Genomic DNA, 23573 nt, shown 5'->3' with positions numbered 1-23573 from the left:
CCCCCACTTAAGCTTCTAGCGACAGCCCTGTTCGTGATGATGACATTTTCTTTCTGCCAATAAATACTGTATACTTTTACATCCGGGAGGTAATTGAGTTTTCCCTCAAAAGTGCCCTCCCAAATCTATCCCTTGATGCACTCTTAATTAAGTCGTATTTAAGTCGTGGAAAACTCTCATTTTCAAGGAGTTATAATTGTCACCCAAAAGTATGAACAATGATAATAATTTTATGGACCCGACACAAACCAATTCCGCTTTAGGTTTTTGAAGTTAAAGGAAATAAAAGAACGTGCAGACTTTAGAAAAATCCACGCTTATTGATAATTGATAGTTTCATGTCAACATTTCTTCAGGGGTCTGCTGGCTATGGCCATGTCGAAATGCATTTTTCGACGATACGACAAAGAAAATTACGTCCTTTGAATGAAGCTACATCATGCACATAATTATGAGATATTCAAACACCACATAATTATACGACATTTTAATATTATGATTTCTCGTTTTTTGGAATGACTTTATAGCAGTTTAGAGTGACTGTACGTATCTGTACGTATAGTCCTCAGTCCCTTTGCAATATTTTAAATCACTGATATAGACTATTTAAGATATTTCAAACCCGTATGCTTTTTTGCAGACTTTTAGACATTAAAATGCAAATTATTTTTAGTGCAATTATATATTGTATGTTATCAGCACGTTAATAATTGTTAAAATAAGGCAAGAAATGCTTTGACTGAGCTCTTTAAGAAATTTTAACTTGGGCAACATTCAAAATATACCTAGTAGCCCTTAAACGTACAAGATTAAAGTAAAATGGAATTGCTCCTCGAGATGGTAAGTGCTTTCCAATTTAGCTCCCTGACTACAGATATTGAACTTACATTAATAATATCGAAAAACGGCTGCATGATAAAAGGATTTTGCGTTTTGAAGGAAGCGAGCAGAGTGGTTACACGGCTGTTAACAGACATTGAATAAAGATGTCCGCTACAGAGACTGTTCAAGAAGGCAAAGATGACAATGTCAACAAGCAGACAAACCAGCTCTCGCTGCCGGAAAGAAGGGTAAGGGAAGGCCAAAGTTGCTGATTTGAAAATGTCTGATGATTGCACTTGCATGTATAAATTACTGTGCATGTATTCGTCTTTATAGTCACGAGCCAGTTCGCTGCTTCAAAGACTCGGAGAAGAACGAGAAGCTCCTGACCCAGTCGGACAATACACCATTCAAGTGAATGAGAGCGAAATAAAAGGTAGTTTTATATTCATTATTGAGAAACAGATTAACTATGATAGAATACATCGGTATTATTATTTTTACATGGTAGACGATGCGACTATACCACAAAATATCTCCTTAAATCGTTTTGTTCAAGTGGGGACAATGTTTAATTTGCATTCTGAGCCTTATGGTCTCAAATCTCGGTCTTGAACATAATGCTTAGGCCTTATTCATATGTAATAACCTCATGCAGTGTTTGATTATATATTTTCATCAACTATACATATGTACCAAACGTATCCAAAGCAACCATATAAAAGTGAACGATAGACTTAATTGTCCAGCTTGAGTCCAGCTTATGATCGGGTGAAGAATATGATGTATATTAACAGCTTGACAATTCGGATGGTTGAAATATTTTGAGAAAATGAATATCTCTTGAGGCCAAACTATGCATGTGACCAACATGAAGGATCATTGTGCAATAATTATTAATATAGGAGCTAGCGAAAGGTTTTATATTGTCATTTCCCTAACTCCTCGATCATGTCAATATTGGTATATATAGTGTTCTTCCATTGGCAGGCAGTGCCTTAATTGTTAAGCCTAGGGGTATGCTTTGCTTTTTAGCACCATTGCCGGTTAACACGATTTTTCGCCGCTGCATTCAGTGGCGTAGCCAGCCCGACAATTTAGTCATGCTATGCTAATATTTTGGTGTTCATTGACTGTGAAAACAATGAATTTCTAAAGAAATGAATAATGATAATAACATAAAATTTGCATAGCATGACTAAATCGTCAGGCTGGCTACGCCACTGGTTGCATTAAGTTCACAGGGTGAGATAAATGCATTTTTTAGTTTATCGTGCCTGCATGAGGATATATTTTTTAAAACGTGTTCTAAGCCTCTAACTTGATATGAGGGATCCCTTGCATAACAATATTTGACAGAAATTATTATTACGATGTTAATTATAATATAATGTTATTAGGTGATTTGTGCAAACCAAGTCGCGAGGTCGAATGATGTTCAATACACGCACTTAAATTTCACTGCTTATATATCTACTTGTTGTCACTTACGCATCCTAATCATCAATAATATACTGCTAGGAGAGTGTGAAAATAAAGTTTAGTGAATTTTATAGTTAAGTGTATTATGCAAAGCACTAAAACGTTAAAAATATGGCTATTTTTTAATCGCTTGCAATAGTTTTGCCTAAAATTGCTGGTCTCAAAACCAATTATTTTCCTGCTTTTCCATTGAAAAGTTATTTCTCACGCTGAGTACCTTAAAAAAGGTTTTAAGGTTATAAAAAAGTTAAACTAAAAATGGAGAGCTGACGTAAACACAAACCAGAAAATATTACATTAGGAACGCAAATATGCTATGATTACCATAAACAAGCCCAGCAAATTGTAAATATGCATGCATGCATGGTGCGCAATTAATGCATGAGTGATTTATGTGAAATTTAAGAATGCACAACAGGGCTACGAAAGAATGATATTTGCATAAATAGATGTGCAAACTTGTTACGGCAATATGTATATATGCTATATCTGCGATTTCTGCCTATCGACAATTGTCTGTATAGTATAATAACGAATTTGAATTGATTGGTGGGCATGATATTAGTTATATAAAAAATTCTGTGGTAGCCAACATTATTTTCTCGACTATAAGAATACTACACTTTTTATATTGGGTGCTAAGCCTTCCGCTGCAGCGAAAATCTACAATGTGCACTAAATGTAATTTCATAAAAGAATGAGGCTGTATTTCTTACAAACAGCTTTCAAAGATTTTCAGTTATTCTTTAAAATAATTGGTTGTCTATTCACGGAATTGTGTAATTGCGATAACTTTTCTCACTTGAAAAGCAAATCGAAGGAAAAACTTAATCGAAAATTACACCTGGGGTGGAAACTCATCCACCAAACAAACGGCGCAAACAACGAGGATTACTGACAATTGTAAAAAAACACGTAGTATAAAAACCCAACATGGATATAGAAATGCTATAAAAAAAAGCAAAACTCGTTCTCAAGATTGTGACTAATATTTTTATTTTATTGCAAAATCATGATCAGACAGAGTGAAATTGCAATACATAGCCTAATATACCGCTTTGCGCTACATTTATGTCCAGCTTGATCACACAAAGTTATATCCGAGCTCGAGTATATAGCTACGGTATAAGTCCACGTATTATTGGCTATTGTGATATAAGTAGACTGTCTGCATATTATTATGCAATAATAAAGTGTTATCCCGGGTGTCTTTCTCAATTTTCTGAGCATAAATTGCGAGTTTAAAGATATAAATTATGTATATAAAAAATAACTAATTTCCGTAATATATATTTTTGAGATAGAAGCTTCTCCATGATTTACTATTACTATATTCAATCTGAACAATACATATTTATTTTTTGTCGGCTAATTTTTATCAAACAAAACGCATCCGTTTGCCTGTAAATCTCCAGACTAAAAGGTCTACTGTTATAATTGTGTTTCAAATCCTCGGAAATCAACCTTCTGCCTGCAACCCGACTATAACCGTGAGATATTTTGGAGAGTTGTTGCAATTGAAGAGGTTTGTTATTTGACTTTTTAGTTATATCTCCAACTCTGTCGAATATTAGGGAAATGTAATTTATGCATGTGTATTGCCTCTTAGAGTAAGATCATGGTTCAAGTTGCATAAATATATATTCGATTAAACGTTTTGCATTGTGCAGCATTCTCGCTATATCGGCTTTTCAAAATCCTTATAATAACCCTTCAACGATTTTGTTCAACACGAGCAACGCTATAGATGACAATGTGACGAAATAATTACAAGAGGCATTTATTTTATACGAATGAAACAAGCCACGGCTACGACCAGTACAAATAATCAAACTGTTTGCATATGAACAACCAATAAATAAAACTTGTAAAAGCTATAGAACTAGATAACAGCTAGAACTATAGATCAGCTCCGGCTCATTGTGTATTGACTGTCTCATATACGAGTTGTCTACGACGTGTAGACGAGGTACATATAAAAGCTAATATTCACTCGTATACTATGATAATTGCCCAAAAGAAATTTGACAAGCATAAAAAACCTTTGTTAATTGAGTCTCATGATTATTATAAACACTTTAATTTAGAGAGTTTCCTTCCGCGGCAATTTGATCCTCTAATTTTTAAGTCATATATACAGTTTGTATAAAGTGTATTCATTCACCGCCTTGCATATTTAACGATATGCACTGCCGCCTGCAAGTTGAAAAGCAATATTTTATATGTATACTTCTCCGCCTACGTGTCTTGCCGTTGTTATTGTGATTAATATAAAAACGCGAGTATCAGTTCTTCCTTTACGTGCATTTGATGCTGTGTATTCTCATTTTATTACACTCACTCTCGCTAAAGTGTGGTTCAGCTAGGATGCCATAAATGACCTAATTTGAACTACCTGGATGTGTAAATATTTTAAATATGTATATAAAAAACAAATCAGATATGCATGTATATACATGCAGGGTGTCTAAAAAACACAAAAACTACTACAAACACTTATTGTTAAAATTTGAATGCCGTGATCACGAATTTTAGCCCGTGGGGATTTAATGCAACTTATAAAATGCTTAATGCTTTCTGCTTGAGATGCTCATTTAAATATTGCTACCCATATTTGTAAATTGTAAATATTGTTAATAAATATAATTTTTGCGAACAAGCAAATTTTACTGCATCATATGCATGCATAAAAAAATTCAAATTCTAACAATTACATTGTTATGGATGTCGTTTTTTTCAGACACCCTATAGTGTAAAAATTGTATATAGTGTAAAAATTGTATATAGTGTAAAAATTGTATATAGTGTAAAAATTGTATATAGTGTAAAAATTGTATGTATGCAAAAAAAACAAAACAAAAACAAAACAAAAGCTAAGGGAATTTGCAACCCATCCTCTTCATATTTATCTACTGAATTTCATATTGCAGCTAAATGCAATCTCAATCTAAATGCAAATCTCGAAGCCAGCTGCATTGCTTTAGGGTTTGGATTGGAAGAAGACTGGTATTATAAGGAGTTTAGCTATATTAAATGTCGGTAAACACGCAATGGAAGAAATTGGCAGAAAATGATTCCGCACTTTGGTGCTAAATTATTTTACTGATATTCTCTCACCCTCAATTCGTTTTAGATCATCGGCAAGTATACCTTGGTGTTCATATACCATTCAAACCGACGAGGTCACGGCGAAGCCAGTATCGCAAGAAATCAGGAAAAAACGACTCAAAAGACAAAACGGCAAATGGGACAATTGGTAAGACAGATCAAATATACTGCATCCCCTGAAGGCTGGTTTCCATTTAATCGTTACGATCGCTTCAGTCATTACGACTGAAAGTTCAATCTTAGCTATCACGATCGTTACGATCGTTACGAATTTTTTTCAGTAGCGGTCGTAACGATTAAATGAAAACCAGCCTTATAAGCAACCTAGATAAAAGATACTATAAGTTATGCACAAAAGTACAACACAACAAGGCGAAGCAAAAAATATAAAATCAGATTGTGTCAAGGAGAGAAAATTATTAAGTGGATGATAATCGATATTACGTACAAAATGGTATTCAGGACATGTAACTGCGTGTGCATTAATGCAAATTATCGTGTTGAGTGCCTAATATATTCATAACGCCTACTGTAAAGCATATAAAAGAGACAACCAATAATCTTAAGACAGACTCTGTAACATACTCGTAAGGGAACTTAAGTAAAGCGAAGTAAGTTAAGCAAATAATTAAAGTGCCAAAGAATCTTACGAGAACTTAATAAAGCGAAGTCAAACAAGTGTATCGTCAAGATTTATTTTTAAACATTCATGGCGCATTACGGTGAACAAGCATCGGCCGCCACAGTAAGATTCTCTACATACAAAGACGAAACCAGAGCTGATTGAGATCAACTATGGAAAGATCAAATTCGATGCCAGCAATAACAAGATTGAAGACTTTCAGCGCTGAAGTAAAGGATCAAGATGAAGATAGAGCGCAGAGTGAAATCGTTGATGAAAGACGTCAAAGACGAAGTAGAACTTTGGACCCTAGACGTGTGACTGATTTAAAGGATTTACTGCAACTAAGAACGTTGGCTGGAGCAAACCTTCGAAGAAAAATCACTTACGTAAATCGTTTGCTCGATCAGCCTTTCGATACAGTCGATGTTTCGATTCTAGAAAGACAACGAGACGAACTAGATAAATTGCGAGAAAGGTTAAACGAAGCACACGATAATTACTATTCAAATCTAGAATCGTTGCAAGAAATCACCGAAGCGTACCGATGGCTAGATATACGTGATCGCGAACATTTTCTATCTCGAACACGAGTTAACGAAAGAATAAAGGCCGTAGAAGAGAGAAGTACACAGAGAAGTTCACAGTCAAGCACGTTATCGCGTTTGTCGGGAAAATCAACATCATCAGTTCGATCAAGAAGAGCAAAAGCCGCCGCGAAAGCAGCTTCATTGCTAGTTGAAATGGACTTTATTGATAAAGAAGCAGAATATAAAAAACAAAAAACATTAAAGGAAATCGCTAAAGCCAAAGCAGAAGAAGAAGCTCTTAAGAATTGAAGAGAATGTGAAAAACGGGACATATCTCGCACTAATGAAATGCAAGCTTTCGATCAATATCGTGGGCAAGGAAAAAGCATAACAACCCAAAAAACCCATCCCCCACAAGAACAGCGTAGATTCGAGGTACTGGGAACAAGAGTGCATACTCATAAGCAAGATTTGATTGGTGATGAAGCTACATCGGACGACGAAGATATTCCTGATGTTTCTGACTACTCGTGGCTAGCTATGCCTAATGAAAATATTCTTCAGTCAGCCATGCCTGATGAAGCAATTCCTCGGCATGTTCCAGCGACGTTCGAATTGAATGCAAACGCTCAAGAATTCGTTTCTACATATACTGTTCCTCCAGTCTTAAAGGGCGAAGAACGTCAAGTCATTCCTGAGAAAGAAACAAATGTTTATGAATCACAATCTAATGATGTGAAACCAGATCAACCTGATAGTGTTGGACCTTTATTAGTTGAATTGGCTAAGCAACAAGTATTGAATTCCTTACCTAAACAACAACCACCAATGTTTTCTGGTAATTATTTTGATTATCCTTATTTCATTAATTCCTTCGAATCCCTCATTGAAAGCAAAGTCGAGGATCCGAAGCAAAGACTTTATTATTTGAATCAGTTCACAAGTGGGGAAGCAAGAGAAGTTATCAAAGGCTTAGTCACATTGAACTCTCCAGAAGCCTACACGAAAGCACGAACTGTTCTGAAAGAAAGATTTGGTCATCCATATCGCGTTGCTTATGCCTACAAAGAAAGGTTATTGAATTGGGCTACCATAAAGGACTCAGGAGATGGTGTTGGTCTATTGAAATTTTCAGATTTTCTTGTACAAGCGGAAGAAGCTATGAAGACACTTAAACACATGGAAGTGTTAAATAGCGAAGATGTCATAAAGAAGATTTGCTCAAAATTACCAAATTTCGCAATTGCAAGATGGTGCCGTCGAGCGAATGAAATCTTAACTGAAAAAGACGCAGTCAAATTCCACGATTTCGTAGAATTTGTGAAAGACGAAGCAACTTTTGCTACAAATCCTGTGTTTTCTCCTTATGCCATTAAAGAAGAAAAGAGAGGTGATAGGAAGAACGAAGGTAAAGAGCAAGACATTCGTAAATGGAAAAGGAATGAACAGTCCAGTAATTTTTCAACCATCGTCAATCCCCTATCGCTTACTGACAAAGAAAGAAGTCCACCTGATGTGCACAAGTGTACTTTGTGTGCAAAGAATCATGTTTTGGAGAATTGTCAGAAGTTTCAAGAAATGAAGTTAAGTGAAAGAATGGATTTCATTCGGAAGAAAGAATTGTGTTTCGGATGCCTTCGTGTTGGTCATGTGTCTAGAAGATGTCTCACTAGAAAGAAGTGTGATGTTTGCCAACTAAAACATCCTACATTGTTACATGATGCAACGAAGAGTGGCAACAAGAAAGAGTGCTCAACGCAAACTTCCTCAGAATTGCCCAATAAGGACCCCAAATCCACTGGTTCTACAATTAACAACTGTGTAAGCGTACGAAATGCTGTGAAATCCAATCAAGATAACAACGAAAGCAGAATCAGTTCAATGATTGTACCAGTTTGGTTGCATCACAAGAAAGATCCCCATCATCAAATAATGGTATACGCTTTATTAGATCCTGCTAGTAATGGGACATTCATTAAAAAGTGATACTTCAAAGAAACTCGGACTTAATGGTATAGATGTTCATCTAAACTTAAACACAATGCATGGAACGGAAATGATAGCAACAAAGAAGATAGCTGGGCTTATCATAGAAGACCTAGGAAAAACCACCCAAATCGAGTTACCGAAATCCGTTTACTGTAGAGATGATATTCCATCAAAAAGAGACGAGATACCTCGACCTGAAATGGCTGAAAGATGGCAGCATTTAGAAAGGCTAACAACACAATTACCACGTTATCAAGAAAACGTGGACATTGGTCTACTGATTGGATCAAATTGTCCAAAGGCGATCAAGCCACAGGAAGTCATACCAGGAAACGAGAACGATCCTTATGCAATTAAAACTCTTCTTGGTTGGGGGTTTATCGGTCCTGTTTCGAAGTTGAATGAAAACGACTTAGACTTTGAAAGTTATCAAATGTCATGTAATCGCATTGTGACCAGGGAGATTGCCTCAGAGAAACAACTAAACATTGTTTTCGCTCCAGAAAATCGTGTAAAAGAAATTATCGACCCATCAACGATCAACAAGATGTTCGAACTCGATTTCAACGAGAATATTAACATTTCGCCAACGTATTCCTCAATTGATGACCAGAATTTCCTGCGAAAGGTTTCTGATGGAATCCACCTTAGAGAAGATGGACATTATGAGATCCCACTGCCGTTCAAGAATGATGATATCAAATTACCAAACAACCGAAATTTAGCTGTGTTTCGCCTACAACAATTGAAGTCAAGATTCAAGAATGATACTACGTACAAAGAAGATTACGTCACATTCATGAAAGAAATGATAAAGAAAGGATATGCAGAGCAAGTTCCATCGAATGAAGAAACAACAGAACCAGGAAAATGTTGGTACATCCCACACCACGGGGTTTACCATCCCAAGAAACCTAAGAAGATACGAGTTGTATTTGACTGTTCCTCTCAATACAAAGGAGAATCGCTCAACCAGTATCTACTCCAAGGTCCAGATTTAACGAATAAACTGATTGGAGTATTAACAAGATTTCGCCAAGAAAGTGTTGCTTTCACAACTGATATAGAAGCTATGTTTTATCAAGTAAAGGTCTCGAAAGAGTATCGCGATTTCCTCCGTTTTCTTTGGTGGCCTGGAGACAACCCAGACACAAATCAAGAACCTCAAACGTATCGGATGACAGTGCATCTGTTTGGGGCAGCCTCGTCTCCAGGATGCTCGAACTATGCCCTTAAACGAACTGCTGACGACAATGAACAAGAAATTGGAAAGGATGCAGCGGAATTCTTGAGAAGAAACTTCTACGTCGATGACGGGCTGAAGTCAGTCGCCTCCGTGTCCGAAGCAGTTAACCTGGTGAAGCAAGCCAAAGAGATGTGCAGTCGAGGTGGGTTCAATCTGTGCAAATTCATCAGTAACAAAAGAGAAATTCTTCAGCAAATTCCCGAGTCAGACCGTGCGGATGCAGTGAAGAATCTTGACTTAGCTGTATTACCAATTGAAAGAACACTGGGCGTGCAATGGTGCATAGAAACTGACAACTTTGAATTCAGAATTATTTTACAAGATCGTCCGTTAACAAGAAGAGGAATCTTGGCGACTGTCTGTTCAGTTTACGACCCACTGGGATTCGTGGCACCGATAATTCTTCTTGGAAAAAGAATACTTCAAGATCTCTGTCGTGATCAAATTGATTGGGACGACGATATTCCAGAAGATTTAAAGATAAAATGGATAAAGTGGAGAAACGAGCTGTCCTGCCTTAAAGAATTATCAATTCCTAGATGTTTTAAGCCGATTGATTTTGGAGAAGTTAAGTCTGCCGAACTCCACAACTTTTCTGATGCAAGCAACGTTGGTTATGGTCAATGTTCGTATATTCGCCTTCAGAACGCCGAAGGGAAAATTCATTGTTCGCTAGTTATGGGAAAGGCAAGAGTCTGCCCACTAAAGAGCATATCCATACCTCGTTTGGAATTAACAGCTGCATTGGTTTCTGTAAAGGTCAACGAAACGATGAAGAATGAGCTTGAATATGATATACAAAGCGAAACGTTTTGGACGGATAGTCAAATAGCTCTTGGCTACATTGGTAATGACTCCAAAAGATTCCACGTATTTGTCGCTAATCGCATTTCACAAATCCGTAGTAAGACTACTAAAGGACAGTGGAAATATGTAGAGTCAAGTTCTAACCCAGCAGATGACGGATCCAGAGGAATGACAGCCTCGCAATTATTGAAGAACCCAAGATGGATTACAGGACCCAAGTTTCTGTGGCAACCTGAGGATCAGTGGCTTGAACATACAACGGTTGAAGACATTTCATTAGAAGATCCTGAAGTTAAACAATCTTGTTTCTCCCTAAATGTCAATAGAACGTGGTGCCTTGCACAGGCAATTGAAGTTTTCTCGAGTTGGCAACGTGCAAGATCAGCCGTCGCAGTTTGTCTTACCTACAGGGAAAAGCTGTTGAAGAAAGCCAAGTCAGGCCAATCAACGAGCAAAGAAACTATATCTGATAATTGTCAACCAAAGCTTACAGTTGAAACCCTACGCAAGGCGGACATAGAAATCTACAAGTCAGTTCAAATGATGCATTTTCAAGAAGATATCAAGACGTTGACGATCAGGAAAGAAAGGGATGAAAGGTTTGAGATGCCATCTAAACATTCCGTGAAAAAGACAAGTCAGTTGTATCGTCTTAATCCATTTTGTGATTCTCATGGTGTTTTGCGAGTTGGAGGTCGGATCAAGCATGCTGATATTCCCAACAACGTCAAATTTCCAATCATTCTACCTCGAAAAACTCACGTGACGGAATTGGTAATTCGCTATTATCATGAAAGAGTTGCTCATCAAGGACGTGGTCTAACGTTGAATGAGATACGAAGCAATGGTATCTGGATCATTGGAGGATCATCTGCAGTGGCCTACATGATAAGTAAATGTGTGACATGTCGAAAATTAAGAGGAGCTGCTCAAGAGCAATTGATGGCTGACCTACCAACAGATAGATTTGAACAAGCTGCACCATTCACATATGCCGCTGTTGACTATTGTGGACCTTGGTATATTAAAGATCGTCGTAAAGAGCTGAAAAGATACGTCGCATTGTTCACATGTATGGCTTCTCGAGCAGTACACCTTGAAGTCTCGAATACGATGGACACAGACTCATTTATTCAAGCATTAAGACGTTTCATATGTAGACGAGGTCCCGTTCGTCAACTAAGAAGTGACCGAGGCTCAAATTTTATTGGTGCCCAACGAGAACTACAAGAAGCGTTAAAGGTGATGGATGATAAGAAAATCGGTGCTGAACTGTTGAAGTCAAATTGTGATTGGGTCGAATTTAGAATGAATGTTCCAAAGGCAAGTCATTTTGGTGGGGTTTGGGAGCGCCAAATTAGAACTGTCAGGAATGTCCTAAATGCCCTAATGCGAAGGAACAGCACTTGCTTAGATGATGAATCTTTTCGCACACTGATATGTGAAGTTGAATGTGTTGTGAACTCCAGACCTTTAACTGTCAACACTTTGAACGATCCTGATTCCCTTTCTCCCCTTACGCCGAACCACCTACTGACTATGAAGACGCAAGTTGTTTTACCACCGCCAGGAGTTTTCCAGAACAAAGAATTATATTCAAAGAAGAGATGGAGAAGAATTCAGCATTTTATGAACGAATTTTGGGCAAGATGGAGAAAGGAGTTTCTTCATTCATTACAAAAAAGAACAAAGTGGAACAAGCCTCGCAGAAATCTTAAGATTGGAGACATAGTCCTACTGACAGATGAAAGTGAGATTCGTAATAATTGGAAGCTCGGAAAGATTATCACTACTTATCCTGATGAAACTGGTTTGGTCAGAAGTGTTGAACTTGTTGTTGGTGATACAAGCTTGGATGATAAAGGAAAAAGGCTTAGAGTCCCTTCAATGTTAAAGAGACCAATTCATAAACTTGTGCTTTTGGTAGCCAATGACTAACTTAGAAGAAATCAAAGGATTTCTGTGGGGGGAGTGTAACTGCGTGTGCATTAATGCAAATTATCGTGTTGAGTGCCTAATATATTCATAACGCCTACTGTAAAGCATATAAAAGAGACAACCAATAATCTTAAGACAGACTCTGTAACATACTCGTAAGGGAACTTAAGTAAAGCGAAGTAAGTTAAGCAAATAATTAAAGTGCCAAAGAATCTTACGAGAACTTAATAAAGCGAAGTCAAACAAGTGTATCGTCAAGATTTATTTTTAAACATTCATGGCGCATTACGGTGAACAAGCATCGGCCGCCACAGGACATGCCTGAGAATGACCAGTGAAGGTGTTGAAAATATGTGGAAACAAAGCGATATTAGCGGACAATTTGCCAATTATTAGCTATAGCAGGGAATATTGAGGAGGGTGTGATAAAGTGAACGAGGATAAAGTGAACGAGGGAAAAAGTTATGAATGTTCTAATTTAATAAGTGTCCTTATTTTGAACATCCGTATATATCTTATTTTTAACTCAAATCTATCCAAAGGTAAAATTCGTACATAAAATTGGCTCAATAAACGGGCCATAAAAATTGAGAGCAAGAGTGAATCTTAGTTTCTTACTGGGTTTACCAAAAGACATTTTCACCGACAATGTTAGGTGTTTGCGGAACCATTTCAAGCAAAAAGATTTTCCAAATGCCATATATCTCATTACTATGTCTTATCCATTCAAGGTTATCAAGGTCCAGCTGACAGGGTCCGATTTATTCTGGGAAGTGACGATAACGATGTTGAACGTCAGATATTTTCGGAAATGGATGAATTGTGTTGTGATGCAACTGGAGAAGAAGAGTGGAAGGAGACAGCAAGATGGCTGAAATTTGAAGAAGACGTTGAAGAAGGTGGCAATCGATGGAGTAAACCTCACGTGGCCACTTTATCTCTGTATAGTTTATTTGAACTGCGAAGCTGCGTTCTTAATGGGTCTGTATTGCTTGACTTAAATGCAAACACAATGTCTCAGATCGCAGGTGAGTACCAAGGATAAACAATTTATTTTTGGCGCGCCAAGGTCTGGACACAAGGGAGTCCAAAAATGTTTAATGATAAATACATAATATTGAGAATTAACCTGCGCTTTCTGACCAATCAGGCCCGACAATAAAGATGAAATGTATAATACTAATTATATTATTGAATATTTGTTTAAATAACTAGCAGGACAATACTGTTTGAAGTTGGCTTAACGAACAAGGTTTAGGAAGAAAATCCGGCTCTCTCTAAAATAAGAAACTTCTATAGCCAACCTTGTTAATTCCACTATAGAGATACGTATATTAACGTACAAATTTCAAAGGTGTGATATTTTTTTCTTAGATATTGTTCTGGACGATTTGATTGCTACAAGGCAACTTGATTTTGCTTTACGACCTCGGGTTAGGGACATTTTGTTGAAAAAACACAAGCATTTGTATGAAAGAAGAAAAAGTACGCAAAAAAGGAGAGCTAGTCTTCCGTCTTTGAGGGGAAACAGAAAAGCAAGTGTTGCCGCGAGTAATTTCGACAAAGGTAAAGTAAAGAAATTTTATAGCTGACATTTTATTGCAATGCAACACAGTCCTGACCAATATTAATTACATAAGAACTTTTTGCTGTCATTATTTGTTATTCTTCATAGAACCATGCATTTAACTTACGTTTTCCAACATTTGCCTGTGCAATGTCTAGAGACTTCAGAGAAGAAAACGTGATTTTGTAATTGTGATCTATATTCCAGGTGGCAGTGACGGTAACGGGGGGAAAAATGTTACCAAATCATCCACAGGAACTCGTCTACAAGATATGGACAAATCTCATTCTAAAGTCTCAAAAGTGCCCACTGCGGCGTCATTAGTTGGTCAAAATGATGCTGAACCTGAAGAGACTAATACAAATGAACCTGATCAAGAATATGCAAAGGTACTTCAGTATTTAAACACACACGTAAAACTCGCAGAATTTCGAAAATTTATTGTTTTTTTATCGCTTGAGTTCTTTTTCTTGGAAATAATGAAGCAGTATAAAATAGTTGTTGTCTTTTGTCTTTCGTCCAGTATGATACAAATTTCATGAAAAAGATCCCTCCAGGAGCCGAGGGTTCTATGGTTCTCGTGGGAGAAACAGACCTTCTTAGTAAACCAATGAATGCATTTGTTCGTCTGGAAGATGCCGTAATTCTTGGCGATATGATGGAGGTTCCTTTACCAACGCGATTCTTATTCTTCATGCTTGGACCATCTGGACAGCCAGGACGTTACCATGAAGTAGGAAGAGCTCTTGCTACACTCATGGCTGATGAGGTAAGAAACCAATTCAGTCGGTATAGATGATCAAATTCTTCAATGCTGCACGCGGAATTATGTAAGGCGTAACAACATTGTAAACAAAATCTGGTTTATATTAACAAAATCCTTTTATTGCGCAATTTTGTTTTAAGTATTTATCTTAAGATATCTTTCTAGCAAATGTTGGTCGAGAGGAGAAATGACAATATTAGCTGATTTTGTTAATTTAATGGTAATAAAAATATCATGTCTCGTATACAACCGTACTTGGGGAATAAAGAAACGTGACACAAAAATCAAACAGAACAACGATTTGGAACGCAAATATTTTTTTTTGTAATTTTAGAAGAAAACCGCGAAATTATTAGGAAAAACATTGTTTTTATCCACACACACACCACGCATTTTTCTTTATTTGCGCAGATCTTTAAGGCAACATTCATTTTTTAAACGCAGGTATTTCATGATGTTGCTTTTAAAGCCGCGTGTCGCGAAGACCTCGCCGCTGGTATTGACGAATTCCTTCAACAGGTAAATTACAACGTAAATTACGGCGAAGGTCGGCAGGGGGGGGGGCAGGCAGGGGGGGCAATATTCGTATATTCATGTTAGCAGACGGTAAAATCAATCAATTTCAAATGGAACTAATAAAGCTGAACGAATATATGAATATTTGCCCCATCCGCTTTAGCCTGGTTGTCACTGTATCGTAATTGTCGTGAACGAGTTGTCTTTATTATCTTTGTAGTCAAATCGGGCATTTTGAAATGCACACAAGTAGAAATATTTTATTAAATCTGCCAGATTTATGTGTGCCCATATTTAGATCGTGAAAAGAATTGTCATTTATCTTCGAGAACGTGTTACTTTCCGTAGGTTACCGTGTTGCCACCCGGGGAATGGGATCCATCTATCCGCATAGAACCTCCGGCAACAGTTCCCTCACAAGAAAACCGCCGAGCACAACAATATACAGGTGATGGCGACAAACAAAGCAAGGAAAATGGTGTTGGTGTAAAAGGAAGTGGAAACAATGGTGGTGGAGATGACGAAGGAAATGATAATGATAATGAACTGGTTAGAACTGGAAGGTAAATGTACTTCGGCGGACGAAGAATAAGCTTTACTTCGCGCTTTGCAATCAAGGACCAGTTGTATTTCGCCCGTTTGCCTTAAACGGTGCATGGTTAAAGCTCAAAAAAGAAGCAAGTATATCGTTTTAGTCAACAACCGAACTACAAGATACTGTTTACAACTACATACTCAGTGCATAACATTCAAGTTGACTCATTCAAGGGAGTTGTATGAGTGTTATTTAATTTTGACTTATCCACCGTTTAAACTAAACGGACTTGATACAACCGGCCCTGGCTCCTAATTCCACAGCTTTTGGTAACAATATAGATAAATTAATTTCGGACATTTCCATGTTACGTAGGAGAAATACATGCAATGAAATACAATGTATCACGGTTGCTTTTTAATAACTATGACCGCTACAAATCTGTTCTGTATTACTCTAGCTAGCGTGAAATTTAACACACGAGCAATGGAAAGTGAAGCAAAACACTTTCCTCAACTATATTGTATTGGATTGTATAATTACATACTATTTTTGGTGCCCTTGTCGTCCTCTTTAAATTACGCAAAGCTAATTTCCTTTCTGTCTCCAGGTTTGGAGGTGGCTTGATTATGGATATTAAAAGAAGAGTCAAATGCTACAAATCAGATTACGTTGACGCGTTAAACAGCCAGTGTCTAGCAAGTGCTTTGTTTATTTACTTCGCTCTTTTGGCACCAATTGTCACATTTGGAGGGGCGATGGAGTCGAGAACAAAGTCATATATGGTAAGAAATTCCTCCAGTACAGGTTAAATGATTTACGACGAAAGAAACAATTAACGTAACGAAATAAGAACAAATTGTTCGCTTCGAATATTTTTTCACATATTATTTTACATATTTGTGAAATTGCATTCATATGGAACCGAAGCCCGGCTCGGGCGAGATCCGACCTAAATGAAGCGAGATATCGCCTTTAATGGGCTAATATGAAAACCGCGACCAAACAGCCCAGCAAAAGTGAGCCAGCCCGGCTAAACCGGGCCTGGCCCGTCTCATATGAACAAGCCCTTCCAGACTCTCATTTGCCTATCACGCTTTTCGAAATTGTGGCGTGCAAGTTATCTTGCGCGAAAAGCAATTAATTTTCGCATTCCTGAATTATGTGTCGGTTTTAAAAGGCATCTATGCACCGGAACATTACTTTGCACTGCTAGGTTTATACTCGAAATTGAACATTTAAATATAAAATCTTTTTATAGGGTGCTATGGAACAACTGTTGGCCGTTTCCATTGGTGGCCTTTTGTTTTCGCTTTTCTCTGGTCAACCTCTCATCATACTTAGCGCCACGGGCCCAATGTTGGTGTTTGAGGGAATTCTCTACAGCTTTTGTGAGAATGCTGAATTGGATTACATGCCATTTCGAATGTGGATTGGTTTGTGGACCTCTTTCTTCTGTGTACTCCTCGTGGTCACTGACTGCAGTGCGCTGGTTCGATATTTCACTCGATTTACTGAAGAATCGTTTGCCACTCTCATCGGCTTGATCTTTATCTACGAAGGAGGAAATAAACTTTACAAATTAGCCAAAAAGTACCCGGTCCCAAATGACCAGGTGGTTATCCAATCCTGTGAATGTATGAGAAAGAGCACGACATACAATAATATAACAAACATATCAACAACGGAGTACTATTCCACAAACAAAACGATTTATGACTGCGATCTCGAGAACAAAGAGGTCATTTATGGAGATGGCTGCGGTGGTGCTGTATTCCTTCTGTCAACAATTCTTACTTTGGGAACATTTTTCTTGGTGATCAAATTGAAAAGCTTTAAAACTTCACGATTTTTTCCAACCAAGGTGAGTAATAGATAATGTGCATATTAATGAAATTATACTGTTAACCGACCGAAAACTGTGTTAAATACTTACCTGGTGTACTTACAGGCTAATTTACTTATTGACGTAACTATGCAAATATAGTATTAATCACTATATAGTCGCTGCGAAGTCTTTTGCGCGCTACATGCGCACCACGCATGTCCAATTTCCTGGTACATTTTTAATGTACTTTAAAATTCCATGATTTAAGTGGAATTTCTTTTTCAGGTACGCAAAGTGGTGTCTGACTTCGCTGTAATCATCTCCGTCATTGTAATGGTTGGCGTCGACGTTGCACTAAAAGTCGGCACACCAAAATTAAATATTCCCACCGAGTTCCGTCCAACAAACCCTGAAGCGCGTGGCTGGCTTATCACACCTCTTGGTAAGAATCCATGGTGGACTCTGATTGCAGCATCCATTCCAGCGCTGCTGACAACAATATTAGTATTCATGGATCAACAGATCACTGCAGTAATTGTGAATAAAAGGGAGCATAAATTGAAGGTATTTCCCCAGTGAACAGGAAAAAGGAGGTGGGGCAGCAGAGTTAGGTGCTTCTCTTGCCTTTACAACAAGGGCGGAGAGAGCAAAGATACCCTTTCATTTGAAGAATTACTTTCTAGATCTCGAGTGGAAGTAGAACCATCAAGCTTCTGGTGAAAAAAACTAATTTTGAAATCGAAAACACGATAATACGAAGCTCAACAAACAAAATTTTGCAACCATTATCTGACATGGCGCCGTTACAGAAGTGCCCTCACGAAAACATGCCCCCTCTCCGCCCTCTCTGCCCTCGAATCTCTTTGGTGTGCTTGAATGTCACTCTGAACGATTTCTTCCTTTGATAATCATGTTGGCTTAATCAATTCCTATCAACACCTAACAAAAACATTGCTGTAAAATTTCTTAAGTAACTTTATAGTGTACATGTTTTGCAAAACTGTGCAAGCCGTAAAACTCTGCCAGATTTTCGACATTCTGCGATTTGTTTTTTTTGCTTTTCTTTCTAGAAAGGTGCTGGATATCATTTGGATCTCGCAATCGTAGCTATTGGAATTGGGGTTAGCTCCATTCTTGGTCTACCGTGGGTCGTTGCTGCCACTGTCGAGTCCCTGTCTCATGTCCGGAGTTTGTTTGTTGAGTCCACGTGCACAGCTCCTGGAGAAAGACCAAAGTTTTTTGGAGTCAGGTTAGTATTTGTCATCACGATTACCTAGACGTCAACCCGGTGCCCTAGTTTTGCAAGGTTATCTGGTTATCTTTTTCTATAGGTATATTATGGCATTCATAACTCTTTTTCTCTTGAAAAAAAACAACTAAATCATTAAACTCAATTATATATGGTGCATTACAGAATTTTTGAAAGTGCAAGTTTGTTTTTTAGACACACTGTTGTATTAATCAATTTCCTTTTTTTACTCTGTTTCCTTTTTTACTCTGTCAATGGTTAAATAGCTATAAAAACCCACTGTACCTGTATATACTTCATTTTAACGACATATTTTGTCAATTAATTAATAATTATAAATGCAGAAAATTATATTAAATTAAATTAACATCTCCTGTTTTATTGAATGAAAATGATGATTAACGAATAATTGTTTGTTAGAGAACAACGTCTAACTGGAATATTTGTGTTTATCATGGTTGGCAACACTGTATTTTTGGGAAAATTCTTAAAGGTAAAAGCAATTTAAACATTTTTAATATTATATTGGTAAGCATTTCATAATAAGATTTATTTATTCTATTCTCGTAAAGACAGAGTGAAGGTTTTGTGCATTTTTGCACTGTAATAAAGACGGAGTTTTACGATTAATATTTTGCGCAGATTCCAGAGACAGAAGGGCCAGGCAAGGTGGCCTTTTATAAATTAAATGTGATTATATATGTAAAATCGAATTGTCGAAAATTATAGCAACTACTACCTAATGTTTTCAACGAAAAGTTATAAATCACATTTCTTACCATTTAACTACAGTATATAAATAAAGTCGTTAGATTTCCTTTGGTAGTATTACTTTTTTTCTCTTCTAACTTTCTCTAATCTTTTAGTCTGCAAAGCAACGAAGGGATCGGCTGGTATTTAATCGTTGTTAATAATGCGTTGGAATTAACTAACATTACTCCTTATTTTCTAGTACATCCCATTGCCGGTGTTGTACGGATTATTCATTTACATGGGAGTTTCGGCTCTTAGAGGTGTCCAGGTAACTATGCACACACTGTGCAATTTATGGGATAAAAAATTGTAAATATTAAGAACGGAATGGAACCAAAAAAAAATTTCACCGTAGGCCAAATATTGTTATATTACAATCTGAATAAAATTGCAAACATTGAAGAAAAAAACCTATAAAGACTTTAATAACCAATTGTATTTTAACGTATATCCAACCATTATAAATATCAATCCATTTTTGCCACCTTTTTAGTTATTCGAGAGAATAAAGATCCTATTTATGCCATTGAAACATCAACCAGACAGAGTGTATCTACGAAAAGTTCGCATCAGTCGGATTCACATTTTCACTGGAATTCAATGCACATGTTTGGTGGTTTTATGGGTTATTAAGGCAACACCTGCTGCAATCTCTTTCCCGTTAATGGTGGGTTATATTCTAATCGAATAATTTGACCAGAAATCAAAATGGAGTATTTTCGAAGGTAGTTTGTCCAGACAGAGAGTTTGGATTTATCGAGCCAGTCCATGCACCGGTGTTATTTCAAAGAAAATATTAATAAACATTTTTGCGTTAATCATTATTGTATTAACTTTGGCTGGGGTTTTTACAAAAATTGCCTTTTACAGTTGGTATATATATAATAGTAATACAATTGATGTTCTTGGGCATAAATTTGTTTCTGGCTTTCCTTAGAGCACATTTTTAAAATGAATTCAGAGTCGGGTCAAAAAATTGGAGACAGGCGGTACTCACTGCTAAAAATTGATACGAAATCAACCCATGCAATCTATTTAAAGTACTGAGTACGGAATTGATTTTGTATAGGTGTTAGCTCTTGTAGCAGTGCGTAAAGTGATGGGGAAAATATTTACAAAACACGAATTGGAGGTGCTCGATGATGTCATGCCGGAGTCAATGAAGAAGAAAATAGAAGAAGCTGATGAAATGGATGAAGATGAGATGGTGAGAAAAAAGCGATGATATTTGGTTTTAAAACATTCACTCGCATTGGCGCTGATTCAGCTGGTTGCATGTGCTATAATTATTGCAATAGGGTAGACGGATGAGTTGGAAACACCTATTATGTTGGATTTTTGGGCCATCAGTTAGTCATGCACGTTTTATGTTCACGATAAATTTGAAAATTCTTTTGTTACAAAATAAAGGGCTTGCAAACTGTAATTCAGGCATAATAAAATACACACTTAGGTTACAATTATATGCTTTTGCACACATATCAACACATTCTAACTTGTGTGCTTTCTCGCAATTCTTAATGAAGTTATTCCAAACATGATGAAAATTGTAATTACCTTTCTGTCTTTACAATATTTCCAAGAAAAATGAAGGAGAACCGGTTGCAAAGTTGGTATATAATGACAGTGGCATAAACATCACTGAAGAGGTCAAGAATTGCACAATTTGGAAATCCATGGAAAGTAACCAACAAAATGCAGATCGAAGTGACCAACCCCGCGAACGCAAAAATTCTAAACGCAAAAATAAGCATAAACACAAACACAAATATAAGCACCATCGCCATCATGGAGACGTCTCTGGCAATGACGGGAAACTCCTGAGCGTTCCCGATAAGCCGGATATGGAAACCTTAGCGAACGAAGATGATACCGATTCACAGGCAATTCCGCTAGTGATTCTTACAGCCGATGACGAAAACGACCCGTCCGGTAATGGGACTACGGAAACTACAATAAATCCAGAAAATGATGGTGAGCAACATGACAAGGACACCAAACCACTCAGACCCGTCAGTGTTTAGAAAGACATTTCACTCCGGTAAGTGCAGTTAATTCATTCAGCAAATAAAAAAGTGAAAAACATGTAAATGATGCTTTGCGTCGTCTTTCTGAGTTTGGGTCGTCTTTGAAATATTTCATCTATCTTCGCCACACGAGTCTGGCCGGCAAACTAAATAAATTATATTCGTTAGATTGGAAATTTTTCTATTCCTACTCACATTTAACACTTATTTACCCAGACCCTAGACCCGTCGATATCCCTCGATTATCGTCGATATCGACAGTCGACGGTCCACAAAATATAGTGTTTTCTAAGGTGTCGGTAAATAGGTTTTTATTATACGCCACTTGTCTAAGAAACACCAAACAACAAGTAAACAGCGAAATATCTATTCATAAATACACAATTTCAAAAGGGAGAAACAGTTAACAGTCCAAAGGTCGCATGTCCTGGCGCGCCGCAAGTGATTAAGGTTCTTTTTTCTAATGGAAAATAACGTGTTGTCTCCCTCTGCATCAAAATTTCGTCACTCTCACGTGATCGCTCTCGACCAATGAAACGCTGCGAACACCTAACTTACCAAGTGGAAAATATTAATATAGAGTCTCTTAACATACTTGAAGAGTAACAAAACTATTTTTTTTTATTTGTAGGATGATGTCTAGCCAGCTATTAATCTTAATATAAATGAAGGGAAGTTGTTTAATTTATATGGATTTTTGGGATATTCAACAACAAGCGGATAATGTACAATTTGCATTATTGAATATATTTTCTTTAAAGTTATTATACAAAAAAATTGTAAAATCGGTTACGTTTGGTTGCGTAATGGTCTAGATCTAAAAAGCGTAAGAAAGTGTAGCATTGGAAGTCTTGCATATTTTAGTTCATTTTGTGGCACAAAAGCACAAATGTATAGGAAAGCGCTATGAAAAGTGACCCAAATGTGCTGTTTTGAATTCCAAAATTCAGGTCCGAAATATATTTAGGTTGAAAGTAGTCATCGTTCACCTCCACCACAGATTTAGCGACGCTACTGTATCAATTTTTCCTTCGGGTGGGGGACTGTTTGGTAAAAATTTTCGCACGTAATTTAGCAAGGTCTTATCAGTTTTACGCATTTTAGATACATCTCAATATAGCAACCGAACTATCCAATTTTAATTTTTTTTTGTCCGCTCTTTCATTTCCGCGGATATTAATTTTCATCTTCATATTTGGTCGGAAATAAGACAAAAATAATTCAAATTGTTCATTAATCCTATATCGGTTGGGTATTAGTTTTTTGACAAATTATTAACATTGCAATGGAATTATTAAATTGTGACATTAGTAACATATGATGAAAAAGTTAACTTTGAAGTTTGCCAATAATTATAATATTATGTTAACCAAGATGTGTTCACTGCTTATTAAAATTATTATTAAAGCTTATTATTTTCATGCCAACCCTATTTTAATCATTCTCTCTCAAGGTCGATTTTATTAATTTTAAAATTCCAAATGATAATAGACCAATTGCAAAACTTAGTAACCGCACCTTCGTGCAACATGGAAACGAGGGCTATGCAAAAAACTATATTGATATTTTTTATGCAGTAATTTCAAGGCTATTCGCCGAGTTACATCCCGGTTTTCGCCTTTTTATTAAATAGTTTGATACCTTTAATCTTGGTTTCACGGTGTTATCATAGTTTTCAGGTTAGGGAGTTTTGCCTTTCAATTCAGACATTTTTGTGGTGTTTTCATTAATATTTTTGGCTGCTTTCGTCTGGGGAAGACCGACGCGAACTCAGGTTATTTCCTAACC

The 23573-nt window shown here is 37.0% G+C and overlaps 1 protein-coding gene across 1 annotated transcript; it reads left to right on the top strand.

Moving 5' to 3' along the window:
* The first annotated feature begins 715 nt into the window (after nt 1-715).
* On the top strand, nt 716-23037 carry LOC114534846 (sodium bicarbonate cotransporter 3-like). The gene is made up of 20 exons (XM_028556318.1): nt 716-840; nt 940-1070; nt 1159-1258; nt 5438-5560; nt 13276-13572; nt 13919-14110; nt 14319-14500; nt 14635-14880; nt 15322-15396; nt 15742-15956; nt 16539-16713; nt 17190-17792; nt 18042-18320; nt 18827-19005; nt 19426-19498; nt 19958-20026; nt 20252-20425; nt 20828-20965; nt 21342-21799; nt 22417-23037. The coding sequence occupies exons 2-19, from the start codon at nt 987-989 to the stop codon at nt 21780-21782; spliced, it is 3645 nt and encodes a 1214-aa protein (XP_028412119.1). The 5' UTR covers nt 716-840; nt 940-986; the 3' UTR covers nt 21783-21799; nt 22417-23037.
* The last annotated feature ends 536 nt before the right edge of the window (nt 23038-23573 follow it).

This window comes from Dendronephthya gigantea, unplaced genomic scaffold (assembly GCF_004324835.1).
Source record: "Dendronephthya gigantea isolate DGI-Jeju-01 unplaced genomic scaffold, DenGig_1.0 000108F, whole genome shotgun sequence".
In the NCBI taxonomy this organism is placed as follows: Eukaryota; Metazoa; Cnidaria; class Anthozoa; order Malacalcyonacea; family Nephtheidae; genus Dendronephthya; species Dendronephthya gigantea.
Note: the sequence above shows the minus strand (reverse complement) of the source record. Positions and strands in the feature narration are given on the sequence as shown.